The sequence below is a fragment of the Orcinus orca genome, chromosome X (assembly GCF_937001465.1).
Source record: "Orcinus orca chromosome X, mOrcOrc1.1, whole genome shotgun sequence".
In the NCBI taxonomy this organism is placed as follows: Eukaryota; Metazoa; Chordata; class Mammalia; order Artiodactyla; family Delphinidae; genus Orcinus; species Orcinus orca.
In genome coordinates, this window is record NC_064580.1 from 63,477,646 (window position 1) to 63,491,910 (window position 14,265).

Consider the following 14,265-nt stretch of genomic DNA (forward strand, 5'->3'; position numbering starts at 1 on the left):
TTCTTGGATTGGAAGAATCAACACTGTGAAAATGAATATACTACCCAAAGCAATCTACAGATTCAATGCAAGACTTATCAAACTACCACTGGCATTTTCCACAGAACTAGAACAAAAAATTTCACAATTTGTATGGAAACACAAAAGAGCCCGAGTAGCCAAAGCAATCTTGAGAAAGAAAAATGGAGCTGGAGGAATCAGGCTCTCTGATTTCAGAATATACTACAAAGCTACAGTAATCAAGACAGTATGGTACTGGCACAGAAACAGAAATATAGATAAATGGAACAGGATAGAAAACCCAGAGATATACCCACGTACATATGGTCACCTTATTTGATAAAGGATGCCAGAATATACAGTGGAGAAAAGACAGCCTCTTCAATAAGTGGTGCTGGGAAAACTGGACAGCTACATGTAAAAGAATGAAATTAGACCACTCCCTAACACCATACACACAAAAAAGCTCAAAATGGATTAAAGACCTAAATATAAGGCCAGACACTATAAAACTCTTAGAGGAAAACCTAGGCAGAACACTCTATGACATAAATCACAGGAAGATCTGTTCTGACCCAGCTGCTAGAGAAATGGAAATAAGAACAAAAATTAAAAGATGGGACCTAATGAAACTTCAAACCTTTTGCACAACAAAGGAAACCAGAAACAAGATGAAAAGACAACCCTCAGAATGGGAGAAAATAGTTGCAGATGAAGTAAGTGACAAAGAATTAATCTCCAAAATTTACAAGCAGCTCATGCAGCTCAACGTGAAAAAAACAAACAACCAAATCCAAAAATGGGCAGAAGACCTAAATAGACATGTCTCTAAAGAAGATATACAGATCGCCCACAGACACATGAAAGGATGCTCAACATCACTAACCATTAGAGAAATGCAAATCAAAACTACAATGAAGTATTACCTCACACCAGTTAGAGTGGCCATCATCAAAATATCTACAAACAGTAAATGCTGGAGAGGGTGTGGAGAAAAGGGAACCCTTTTTCACCATTGGTGGGAATGTAAATTGATACAGTGACTATGGAGAACAGCATGGACATTTCTTAGAAAACTAATAATAGAGCTGCTGTACATCCCAGGAATCCCACTACTAGGCATATACCCTGAGAAAACCATAATTCAAAAAGGATCATGTACCACCATGTTCATTTCAGCTCTATATACAATAGCCAGGGCATGGAAGCAACCTAAGTGTCCATCGACAGATGAATGGATAAAGAAGATGTGGCACATATATACAATGGAATATTACTCAGCCATAAAAAGAAGTGAAATTGAGTTATTTGTAGTGAGGTGGATGGACCCAGATTCTGTCATATAGAGTGAAGTAAGTCAGAAAGAGGGAAACAAATACCATATGCTAACACATACTTATGGAAACTAAAAAAGAAAAAAAAAGGGTTCTGAAGAGCGTAGGGGCATCATAGGAATATAGACGTTGATGTAGAGAATGGACTTGTGGACACGGGGAGGGGGAAATGTAAGCTGGGACGAAGTGAGAGAGTGGTATGGACTTATATATACTACCAAATGTAAAATAGACAGTTAGTGGGAAGCAGCCTCATAGCACAGGGAGATCACCTCAGTGCTTTGTGACCACCTAGAGGGGTGCAATAGGGAGGGTGGGAGGGAGACACAAGAGGGAGGAGATATTGGGATATATGTATATTTATAGCTGATTCACTTTGTTATAAAGCAGAAACTAGCACACCATTGTAAAGCAATTATACTCCAATACAGACGTTAAAAAAATTCCACATATAAGCGATAGGATATTTCTGCTTCTCTGTGTAACTTACCTCACTCATGACAATCACTAGGTCCATCCATGCTGCTGCAAATGACATTATTTCATTCTTTTTTATGGCTGAGCAATATTCCATTGTATATATGTACCACATTTTCTTTATCTATTCTTCTGTCATTGGACATTTAGTTTGTTTCCATGTCTTGGCTATTGTAAACAGTGCTGCAATGAAAATTGGGGTGCATGTATCCTTTCGGACCGTTTTTCTCCAGATATATGCCCAGGAGTGGGATTGCAGGATCATATGGTAGATCCACTCTTAATTTTTTAAGGAACCTCCATAGTTTTCTCCATAGTGGCTTTACCAATTTACATTCCCACCAACAGTGTAGCAGGGTTCCCTTTTCTCCACATCCTCTCCAGCAACTATTTTTTGTGGATTTCTTGATGATAGCCCTTCTGACTGGTGTGAGGTGATATCTCATTGTAGCTCTGATTTGCATTTCTCTAATAATTAGTTATATTGAATATCTTTTCATGTGTGTCTTGCCCATCAGTATGTCTTTTGAGAAATGGCTATTTAAGTCTTCTGCCCGTTTTTGGATTGGGTTGTTTGTTTTGATGATATTAAGCCACATGAGCTGTTTGTAGATTTTGGAGACTAATCCACTGTCCGTCAGATCACTTGCAACTATTTTCTCCAATCCTGTGGGTTGTCTTTTCATTTTGTTTATGGTTTCCTTTGCTGTGCAAAAGCTTTTGAGTTCAATTAGGTCCTATTTTTTAATTTTTCTTTTTATTTCCATTACTTGGGTGACAGATTGAAAAAGATTGCTCTGATTTATGTCAGGGAGTGTTCTGCTTATGTTTTCCTCTAAGAGTTTTATACTCTCCAGTCTCACATTTAGGTCGTTAATCCATTTTGAGCTTATTTTTGTCTGTGGTGTTAAAGACTGTTCTGGTTTCATTTTTTTACATGTAGCAGTCCAGTTTTCCCAGCACCATTTGTTGAAGAGACTGTCATCCCTCCATTGTATAGTCTTGCCATCTTTGTTGTAGATTAATTGACCATAGGTGCATGGGTTTATTTCTGGGCTTTCTATCCTGTTCCATTGACGTATAATTTTGATATTCTGTCAGTACCATACTGTTTTGATGATTATAGCTTTGTAGTATAGTCTGAAGTTAGGAAGCCTGATTCTTCCAGCTCCATTTTTCTTTCTCAAGATTGCTTTGGCTATTCAGGGTCTTTTTTGTCTCCGTACAAATTTTAAGATTTTTTGTTCTAGTTCTGTTAAAAATGCCATTGGTGATTTGATATGGATTGCAATGAATCTGTAGATTGCCTTGGGTAGTATAGTCATTTTGACAATATTAATTCTTCTAATAGAAGAACATGGTACATCTTTCCATCTGTTTATATCAGTTTCAATTTCTTTCATTAGCATCTTATAGTTTATCAAGTACAGGTGTTTTGTCTCCTTAGGTAGGTTTATTCTTAGGTATTTTACCATTTTTGATGCGATGGTAAATAAGATTCTTTCTTGAATTTCTCTTTCTGATCATTTGTTGTTAGTATATAGAAATGAAACAGATTTCTCTGTATTAATTTTGTAACCTGCAACTTTACCATATTCATTGATGAGCTCTAGTAGTAGTTTTCTGGTAGCATCTTTAGGATTTTCTAGGTAAAGTATCATGTCATCTGTAAACACTGACAGTTTTACTTCTTTTCCAATTTGGAGTCCTTTTATTTATTTATTTTTCTTCTCTGATAGCTGTAGCTAGGCTTTCCAAAACTATGTTGAGTAAAAGTGGTGAGACTGGACATCCTTGTCTTGTTCCTGATCTTAAAGGAAATGCTTTCAGGCTTTTACTGTTGAGTACGATGTTAGCTGTAGATTTGTTGTATATGGCCTTTATCATATTGAGGAAGGTTCCCTCTATGCCCACTTTCTGGAGAGTTTTTTTTTTTTTTATCATAAACGGCTGTTGTATTCTGTCAAAAGCTTTTTCTGCATCTAGTGAGATGATCACATGGTTTTCTTCAATTTGCTTATGTGGTGTATCACACTGATTGATTTGCAGATACTGAAAAATTCTTGCATCTCTGGGATAAATCCCACTTAATCATGGTGTATGATCCTTTTAATGTGTTGTTGAATTCGGATTGGTAACATTTTGTTGAGGATTTTTGCATTTATGTTTATAGGGAAGTTTTCGGCTATAATCTCTTCAAATATTTTCTCAGGCCCTTTCTCTTTCTCTTCTTCTTCTGGGACACCTATAATTTGAATGTTGGTTTGTTTGATGTTGTCCCAGAAGTCAGAAGTCTCTGAGTCTGTCCTCAATTCTTTTTATTCTTTTTTCTTTATTCTGTTCCTCAACAGTTAACTCCACCATTCTATCTTCCAGCTCACTTATTTGATCTTCTGCCTCAGTTGTTCTGCTCTTGATTCCTTGTGTGTTTTTCATTTCAATTTTTGTGTTGTTCATCACTGATTGTTCTTTAGATCTTCTAGGTCCTTGTCAAATGTTTCTTGTATTTTCTCCATTTCTTTTCTTAGATCTTGGATCATCTTTATTATCATTACTGTGAATTCTTTTTCAGATAGCTTGCCTATTTCTTCTTCATTTATTTGGTCTTGTGGGATTTTACCTTGCTCCTTTGTCTGCAGCGTATTTCTCTGTTATTTCATTTTGTCTAACCTACTGTGTTTATGGATACCGTCAGGAACACACATGCCAATTAATATTCCCTATACCCGGGCATTCTCTGGTATTCCAGCATCCAGGACTCTATATTCCCACTCCAGAGGCCCAGGACTGACCCCTGATTGGGGAACCAAGATCCCACAAGCCACACAGTGTGAACTGTTAAAATATAGAGAAAAGAAATTAAATAAAGACAAACAAAACAAAACAAGACAAAAAAAACCCCAAAACCAAACAAAAATAAACCACCACAACAACAAAACCCAGACAAACAAAGCTCAGGGCAAATAGCAATAACAGTAGCAAACCAACAGCAGCAACAGCAACACAACACACACTCTCACACACACACACAGAGGAAAGGAAATAAAAAAAACAAGGGAACAGACAACCAAATAAGAGAATTTTAATATGAGAACAGTTGATAAGGATTATGCTAACAAAAACAAAGAATGAAAAATAAAACAGAAATGCAGGCAAGTAAACAACATCAACAATAACAAAGCAAATAAAACATAGAATATACACTTAAAAACAATTGAAAAAAAAGCAAAGGGGAAAAAATATATAAAGTGAAGAACAAAACAAGACAAAAGCCACAGAGCAACAAAAAAGTAAAGGAAAAATATAAAAATAAAAACGTTATATATATTAAGAAAATTACATAAGATAAAAGATAAAAAATAAAAGTAGATAATAAAAAATAAAAATGATAAAAGCAACAACACCAACAACTGAACAAAATGAAACAACCAACATAGAATATTAGTAATAAGAATATTTTCTTGGGGCCACCTCCCCAGGAGGCCTTCCAATACCTCTAGGTAGGTCTCTGGATCTGTTTTGGACACTGTTGGGCCAGCTCAGACTCTGATCTGGCCTGATTCCCATGTGTATTTGCCCACAACATCCAGTGCTGCAAAGGCTACACTGGTCTCAGATGCTGAAACACTTGTTGTCCATTCAGGTATTCCATAAGCACAGGATTTACCCAGCCGATCTTGGGGATTTAATTCACAGCTTGTGCTGCTGCATAGAAATATTTGCGTTTCTCTTCCTCAGTTGCACTGCCCCTCAGGTTCAGTTTTGTTTTTAACCACACCTCTGCCTGTGTGCTGCCCTCAGGCATCTGATCCTTGCCCAGGTGAATGGGAGCGAAAGCAGCGGCTGCTTGGAGCACAATTGGGTACTTCCAGTAGCTGCAGCAGCAGGAGCTGGTGTATGGGAGCATTGTCACCCCCTCCCATGCACCTCTCAACAATGGCACCTTGCATTCCAGGCAGACCTCACTTCCTCTAGGAGCATTCCCAGCCATGTGCCCCCTCATTCCCATCCCTTCTATTGTTTCTGTGCAGCCAATTGCATTTCTCTCCCTGGGTCTGTTCATCCAACCCCATTCTTTAGCCCTCTGACCCTGCCAAATTTGGTGGACTCTCGTCCCGGGCAGGATGCCCAGGGCTCTTTCCCAAGTAGGTTTTGGGGTGGGTGGTGCTCAGGCCTCTGGAGCCTACGCAGGCGGAGGCAACCCCAGCCCAAGGGGTGGGAGTGCCCGCTCAGGTGGGAGCCACTCCTAATGCCTGCAGAGGCCAAAGAAGCTGGTGGGTAGGGAAGGGGGTCATGATTGTGGCTCCACCCCTTGCACCCTGCTCAACAATGACACCTTGCTATGGTGTCTCAGGCTTTTTCCATAGACTTTCCCAGTTGTGGCACCCCTTACTCCTATCCCTTCAGGTTGTCTTTTCAAAGCCAAGAGCTGTCCTTTCCCTGGGTCTGCACTCAGAACCCGTCTTTCCAGCACACAGCTCCCCTTCGCAACAAGTGACTCACGATTCAGGCTAGAATGCACAGAGCTGTGGTATACATCATGTGTGCGGTTCTTATGTTGTCTTGCCTTCCACAGACCGTCTGCTGCATTCTCCTTTGATCCCCTGAAGTTCCTTTTCTGTCCCAGCTGATTTCCCCTCTGTGAGGGAGTCTTTCTTAATGTGGGGATCTCTGCTCAGCTTCAGCTTCCCATCAGGGTTGCTGGTCTCTTTTTTTATTTTTCCTTTCTTTTTTCTTCTTTCTTTCATTCTTTTAGGTGTCTGAAGTCTACTGCTACTGTTCAGCCAGAGCTCTGTGGGAATTGTTCTGTTTGTAGATGTGGTATTTTTGTTTTGTTTTGTTTTTGTTGTTGTTTTTTCGCGGTACGTGGGCCTCTCACTCTTGTGGCCTCTCCCGTTGCGGAGCACGGGCTCCAGACGCGCAGGCTCAGCAGCCATGCCTCATGGGCCCAGCCACTCCATGGCATGTGGGATCTTCCCGGACCGGGGCACGAACCTGTGTCCCCTGCTTGGCAGGTGGACTCTCAACCACTGCGCCACCAGGGGAGCCCCTGTAGATGTGTTTTTGATGAACTTCTGCGAAGCAACAAATTCCACATCCTCCTATTCCGCCATCTTGACTCCTCCCCCCACTTCACCTTCTTGAGCTAATCCTCTATTGTAATGTTTAAAGTGTCCATAAATTACTCACATTTGAGACACAAAGTGTTGACCAGACTAGTTTATAGAGGTACAAAGTAGAAACACATCAACGTGGGTATTAAAAAAAATCAGAATGATGAAGACATAAAACTTGTTTAGGAAGATGTTGGAATAATTGGGGGGGGTAGGTGTTTTTCATTCAAAAATAGTTTATTGAGTGCCCTCTGTGCTAGAAACTGTACTAGGGGATCATGGCCAAGAGGTAGGGAAGGAAGAAGGAAAAGCAGAAATAAGATATTAAGATGAGTAAGACCTCGGGTCCTTCAAGACCATTCAGTCTAAAGGGAAGAGAGGGCTACAGTAGGTAATATTAATTAAGCACTAGTGAGGTTCACATAGATTGCCTCATTCAAGGCTCACAACAACACTAGGGGGTGGGCAATAGTTTTCCCCCATTTTATGGATGAGGACACAGAGGACCACATAGGATGAATGATGCTACTCAGCTAGGTGCCCTTAGGAAATCACACATGGGAGTCAGGGAAACCTTCCAAATGAGGTGTGATTTCATCTGTCACCTAACTTTTAGAATACCAAACACTCCTGATTTTTTATTTTTCTTTGCTGCATCCTCGTCTTCTCCCCAACCTATTAATATTGAAATGTTCCAGGGCTCACTCTTTTTTTATTTTTTTAAAGGATTTAAAAAAAATTATTTAATTTAATTTATTTATTATTTTTCTTTTTTGGCTGCGTTGGGTCTTAGCTGCGGCATGCAGGATCTTTGTGGAGCCATGCTGGATCTTTTGTTGCGGTGAGCGGGCTCTTTGTTGTGGTGTGTGGGTTTTCTCTCTAGTTGTGGCACACAGGCTCCAGGATGTGTGGGCTCTGGAGTTGTGATGCATGGGTTCCAGAGTGCATGGGCTCTGTAGTTTGCAGCATGTGGGCTCTAGTTGAGGTGCGTGAACTCAGTAGTTGTGGCATGCAGGCTTAGTTGCCTTGCAGCATGTGGGATCTTAGTTCTGTGACCAGAGATCAAACCTGTGTCCCCTGTATTATAAGGTGGATTCTTTACAACTGGACCACCAGTGAAGTCCCCAGGGCTCACTCCTTGAATCACTCTTTTCTTCTCTAACTAGAACAATCATTTGTTTGGTGCTCTCATCCAGTCTGAGGCTTTAGATACCATCTATATTCCAGTGACTCCCAAATTTATAACTCCAGCCCAGAACTGTCTCTTGAACTCCAGATCCAAATATCCAACTGCCTACTTATGTTCTCTACTTGAATGTCAATAGACATCTCAAATTTAGCATGTTCAAAATTGAACTCCTGATCATCCTCCCCACATCTGCTCTAACCACAGTTTCTATTATCCCAGTTATTCAAGCCCAAATATTGGATTCATTCTTAACACCTCTCTCTCTCCCACCCATGTCCAAATTCATAGGAAATCCAATTGGTTCTACCAACAAAATACATCCAGAAGCCCACCATTTTCCACCACCTGAACTGATATCACCTTGCTTTGAACCAACATCATCTCTCACTTGGATTATTGCAAAAAGCTCTTAACTGATTTTTCTGCTCCCACCCTTGCCCCTTTCCCCAAGCCTATTTTTCACACAGCAACCAGATTGATAAAACATTAAATTATATCATATTAAAACATTAAATAGCACATTATTTCTCTTCTCAAATTCCTGCAATGTTATTCAGAGTAAAACCCAAAATTATTATAATATTTTACAAGATAGCATCTAACTGGCTTCCCTTTCCTCTTAGCTGTCTAGCCTCCCTCCTTCTGTTCTGTCTCTGATTCATTTGGCTCTGGCAGTAGTGACCTTGCTGTTTCTCCCATGTGCCATGTCAATCACACTTCCATTTTAGGGCCTTTCTATAATTCTTCCCTCTGCGTGGAACACTATGTCCCCAGGTATTCACTTGGCTAATTTCCTCAGCTACATCAGGTCTTTACTCAACTTGCACCTTTTCAATGAAGTCAACCATGATCACCCTATTTAATACTGCACCCTGACTACCTTTCCACAAGCACTCCTCATCACTACTAAACTTTTTATTTTTCCTTTCATAGCACTTATTGCCTTATAACATACAATATATATTTTACTCATTTAAATTTAATTTTTATTGTGTATCTCCCCCTGCAAAATATAAGCCCCAACTTCAGACAGGGATCTTGTTCTGTCACATTCAGTGATTTATCCTAAGTGCCTAGAAAAGCACCTGGCATGTGGTAAGCATTCAGGAGATAATTGTTGCATAAAAAATTTTAGTTTGGTGTGATCCTTCCAGAAGATTTCTTATGAACTTATATACATATGTACAGATCCAGAGAAATAATAATAGCAATTGTGTATGCTTTTATAGCTCATACATGAATTTCAAGACAATTCAGGTGTCACTTCCTACCAGCCTGGATTGAGTACCTGTTGTTAAAATTCCCCTCAATCGTAGCACTTAGTGCACTATTTAGTAATTGTCTAATTACTCGTCTGTCTCCCTCATTAGACTGTGAGCTCCTTGAGAATAGGAACCATGGTTTATTCATCTCTGTATCCCCAGGAGATGACATATCAGACACATAATATATGTTGAATGGATACATGTATGAATGAATAACTCTTTGTCTGCAAGAAGGGTAATTCTGGGCTTCCCTGGTGGCGCAGTGGTTGGGGGTCCGCCTGCCGATGCAGGGCACGCGGGTTCGTGCCCCGGTCCGGGAGGATCCCACATGCTGCAGAGCGGCTGTGCCTGTGGGCCATGGCCGCTGAGCCTGCGTGTCCGGAGCCTGTTGCTCCGTGGCGGGAGAGGCCACGACAGTGAGAGGCCCGCGTACTGCAAAAAAAAAAAGAAGGGTAATTCCACTTTCTCAGTACTGTAGTACTCTATTATAGAGTGTGTCAAGCTTAATATGTAAAATATATGAAAATTCAGCTTTACTCAAAAGATGTAACAATTGCTTCAAAAGTAATTTGCAAAATTATTCACGAGAGAGTTTTGTCTGAATGTCAAGTGCCTTTAGTGCAGAATAACAGAAGTTTTGCCATAATAAGGCAAACGTATCCACTCTTCAGCTCATGATTGTTACTTGGCAGAGGCATGAATAATAGTGTGTCTGAAGGTAAGGTTATACCCCTGATGTGGTTCTCAAAATGTAAGAATTACAGGCCACCCCCACCCCAGCATTGAAGTTTCTCTTAATAACATGTTATGGAGAAGTGGAAGTTAACTAAAATTTACTGATTCCATTATGTGCTAGATACATTCCATATGTTAATCTTATTTAATCCTAAAAAAAAAAAAACTCTTGGAGGAAGATGCTGCTATTTCTATCTTATAGATGAGAATGTTGAGCTCAGAGTGATATTTTATCTATGATGACACATAGAGCCAGGATAAAGGTAAAATGTAGGCTTAATATTAAATGTCTTTGCCCTAGTCAATTACCATATTCTAGACTGACTATTCAAACAGTCTTGTCAAGCTGGAGGTATGACCTAAAGTAGGATAGTGTTAATAGTCCTGTTCTAGACCATAGATTGGTCATAAGACAGGGGTATAAATATAGGCAGAGGATTTTCACAGGGGGAAAGTAAGTCAGACAGAGAAAGACCAATACCATATGATCTCACTTATTATGTGGAATCTTTTAAAAATACCTGAACTCATAGATACAAAGAACAGATGGTGGTTTCCAGAGGCAGGGTTCGGGGTGGGCCAAATGGGTAAAGGTAGCCAAAAATACAAACTTTCTGTTATAAAATAAATGAGACCTGGGAATATAATGTACAGCATGGTGATAGGGTCATAAATATAGGCAGAGGATTTTCACAGGAAGTTATTGGTGAGAAACAGCCAATATGCTGGCAGAGTGGGAAAGAGAAGTTGTTAGGGTAAAGCTGTAACCAAAGAAGCAGAAGAGAGAGAGAGGAAAGTTAGCAGCTGCCTCAGATACAGCTGTTATGATGATACTGAAAGAAGTTTGCTGCCAAGCGTTGTTTATGAATTGTGGCTTACAGTATCTCATTACTGTGTTCAATTTGAATGTTTTAAACATTGAGGTAAAGGAGTTGTGGGGCACAGGCTGTGTCTCCTGTAATGCTAGATTTCTTTCTTTTTATTTTGAAAAAATTTTTTATTGTGCTAAAATATATATAAAACATAGAATTTGCCATTTTAAATGTATAACTCAGGGGCATTAATTATAGTTAGAATGTTGTACAACAATTACTGCTAACTATTTCCAAAGCTTTTTCATCACCCCAAATAGAAACTCTGTATTCATTAGGTCTAACTCTGCATTTTCCCTCTCCCCCCTGCCCCAGTAACCTCTAATCTACTTTATGTGTTTTGTGTCTGGTTTATTTCACTTAGCATAATGTTTTCAAGTTTCATCCATATTGTAGCATATATCAGAATGTTATTTTTTTCTACAGTTGAATTATATTCCATTGCACATATATACCACATTTTATTTATCCATTCATCTATTGATGGACACTTGGGTTGTTTCCACCTTGTAGCTATTGTGAATAGTGCTGCAATGAACACTGGCATAAAAGTACCTGTTTAAGTTTCTATTTTCAATTCTTTTTGGGATATACCTAGGAGAGGAATTTCTAGGTCTTATGGTAATTCTATGTTAACATTTTTGAGAAACTGCCAAATTGTTTTCCACAGTGGCTGCACCATTTACATTCCCACCAGCAAGGTTTGAGGGTTCCAATTTCTCTGCAGCCTTGCCAACACTTGTTATTTTCCTTTTTAAAAAAAATTGTAGATGTGAAGTGGTATGAATGGTATCTCACTGTGGTTTTAATTTGCATTTCCCTAATGACTAATGATGTTGGGCTTATTGGCCATTTGTATATCTTCTTTGGAGAAACATCTCTTCAAGTCGTTTGCATAAGTGACTTCAATTGATTGGGTTGTTCTTTTGTTGTTGAGTTGTAGGAGTTCTTTATTCTGGATATTAAACTTTATTGGATATGTGATTTGCAAATATTTTCTACCATTCTGTAAGTTGTCCTTTCACTTTTTTGATAGCATTCTTTATGCACAAAAGTTTAAAAATTTTGATAGAGTCTGATTTATCTATTTTTTCTTTTGTTGCTCATACTGTTGGTGTTATATTTAAGAATCCATTGCCAAATCCAAAGTTATTAAGTTTACCCTTACGTTTTCTTTAGTGAGTTTTCTGATATTGGCTCTTATATTTAGGTAATTGATCAATTTCTGGTTAATTTTTGTATATGTGTGAAGTGGGGCCCAAATTCATTCTTTTGTATGCGTAAATCAGTTGTCTCTGTACTATTTGTTGAAAGAACTTGTCTCCACTGAATGGACTTGTCAAAAATTAATTTGTCATAAATGTATGGGTTTATTTCTGGACCCTCAATTTTAGTCCATTGGTCCACATTTCTATCCTTTGCCAGCACCATACTGGTTTATTTTTTTATTTTTATTTTTTTTTTTGTAATATGCCACAATTTTTATTGCAACGTGGCCATTTTTGTGAGGGTGGGGTTTGATCTCAAAAACAATGTTCCATTTAAGGCTCTTTTATACAGAAATTGCCATCATGACTGATATTCAAAATATCTTTAGTGTCGCAAGACTTAACATGGTAAACATAAAACTCCTACACTTATTCAGTAGTGTACACTCAATGGAAAACAAAAAGGCATTAATAACAGCTATTTCTTTTAAGAAGATACGCAGGTAACAGGAATGAACACTGAGGTACTAGGATAAGTTGATGACACAGTTAACTTAATTGGCATTCCTTTTGGGGTGGGGGATTAAACTCATTACAAAAAAAGTGCTTTCAATGCATAGTATTATACCTGTGCTGCCATGTCACAAAAAATAGGCTTGCCAAGGCAGGTGAGGTGTATGAATGCTCAAGCCTCACAGAACTGCAATCAAGTGCAACTATAAATAATACTGAATAAATTCTACCATCTCACCAGTGGATAATACTTTCAAGGCATTCAATTAGCTTAACCCTTTGTAGTGTTCTAAGCTATTCACATTGACATTCACATTCATTGTAGTGCTTGCTGCAAGGGAGGCATATAACCAGTTGTTTTGGCTAAAATATGGTGGGAAGGCATTCCTTGGGTTCTACATAAAAGTAACAGCATTAAACAGTCTAATGGCAATCACTGATAGGCTGCTTACATGAATGATATTTCCTTCATTCATTGTGTTGGAAGGACCCAGTGGGAAGAGGAAGAAAAAAAAAAACCAAAACCTAATACTATTCCAATTGACTGAGCTGGAGAAATGGAAGCTCCTTAAGATCCAGATGGCACTTGACTGTCATTTTATAAGGGTTTTCCTTCAAGTGAAACTACTACGTTGCCTCCCAATTTCTCTCCAAGTGTTGAACGGTCCTTTATATCATCCAAGCCATTTACTTGCCACTCATGTTTAATACCTGTAAATTTCTTTTTAATGGCATCTTTAGAGCTAGCATAAATCATCTTGCTTTTTAAAGGTGCACTTTCAGGAGCCCAGAATATAAATACTAGGTCTTCTTTCTTAGACTCTTTTGTTTCGTATGTGGCATCGTACAAAGCATATCGGCAATCATTCAGAGGTAGCAACTTCACAAAAGATGTGTAGGGGTCCTCTACAGTATCACCAATGTCACCCACCAAGATCTGCTTTGCTTCCTCTACAATTATTTGTCTTTTGTCATCGCTTAAACAGAAGAGAACTGCTTTCTTTCTTTTTTTGATCTCCTCCTGTGTAGAAGATTTCCTTACTTTCATATCATTAAAAACTTTGATGACTTCATCATTCACTGTAACTCCAGAAGCCATAGCGCCCGCGGCTGAGGCTGCGGCGGCGGCTCGGGCTCCGGCGGTGTGGCGCTGCGAAGGGAAGGAGGGGCGGCCGGGAGGCGGCGAGTGCGGGGCACGCCGGGAGTGCGGCCCAAAAGGCGGCGACCGCTCGGGGGGCTGCGGTGAGGGCGGGGCGGTCACGTGGGCACGCCCCGGGCTGGCGCTCCAGCCCGCCGGCCCCCCCGCGTCCTCGGCCTGACCCCGCGGGCGCGCGCGCGCGCGCGCAGCAGCAGCCCCCGCGGACTCTGCGGCCGTGGTCCGAATCCCGGGCCCCAACGCGAAGGCCTTCAGCGCCAGGGCACCACCCGTCCCGTCCGCCGGCTCGGACGGCGGGCGTTTCCACACTGCCTCCCGAGGGCCAGGGCGCAGCTCCAGGGGTTGGGCGCGTGTCACTGGTTTATTTTTTATGTGAATCATATCTCAATTTTTTAATTGAAT

At 40.0% G+C, this 14,265-nt stretch overlaps 1 protein-coding gene across 1 annotated transcript; it reads right to left on the bottom strand.

The window, feature by feature from the left end:
* Positions 1-13,214: 13,214 nt before the first annotated feature.
* On the bottom strand, positions 13,215-13,955 carry LOC101275319 (cofilin-2). The gene has a single exon (XM_049705156.1). It carries the CDS (start codon positions 13,804-13,806, stop codon positions 13,306-13,308), a length of 501 nt encoding a protein of 166 aa, XP_049561113.1. The 5' UTR covers positions 13,807-13,955; the 3' UTR covers positions 13,215-13,305.
* Between the last annotated feature and the right edge of the window lie 310 nt (positions 13,956-14,265).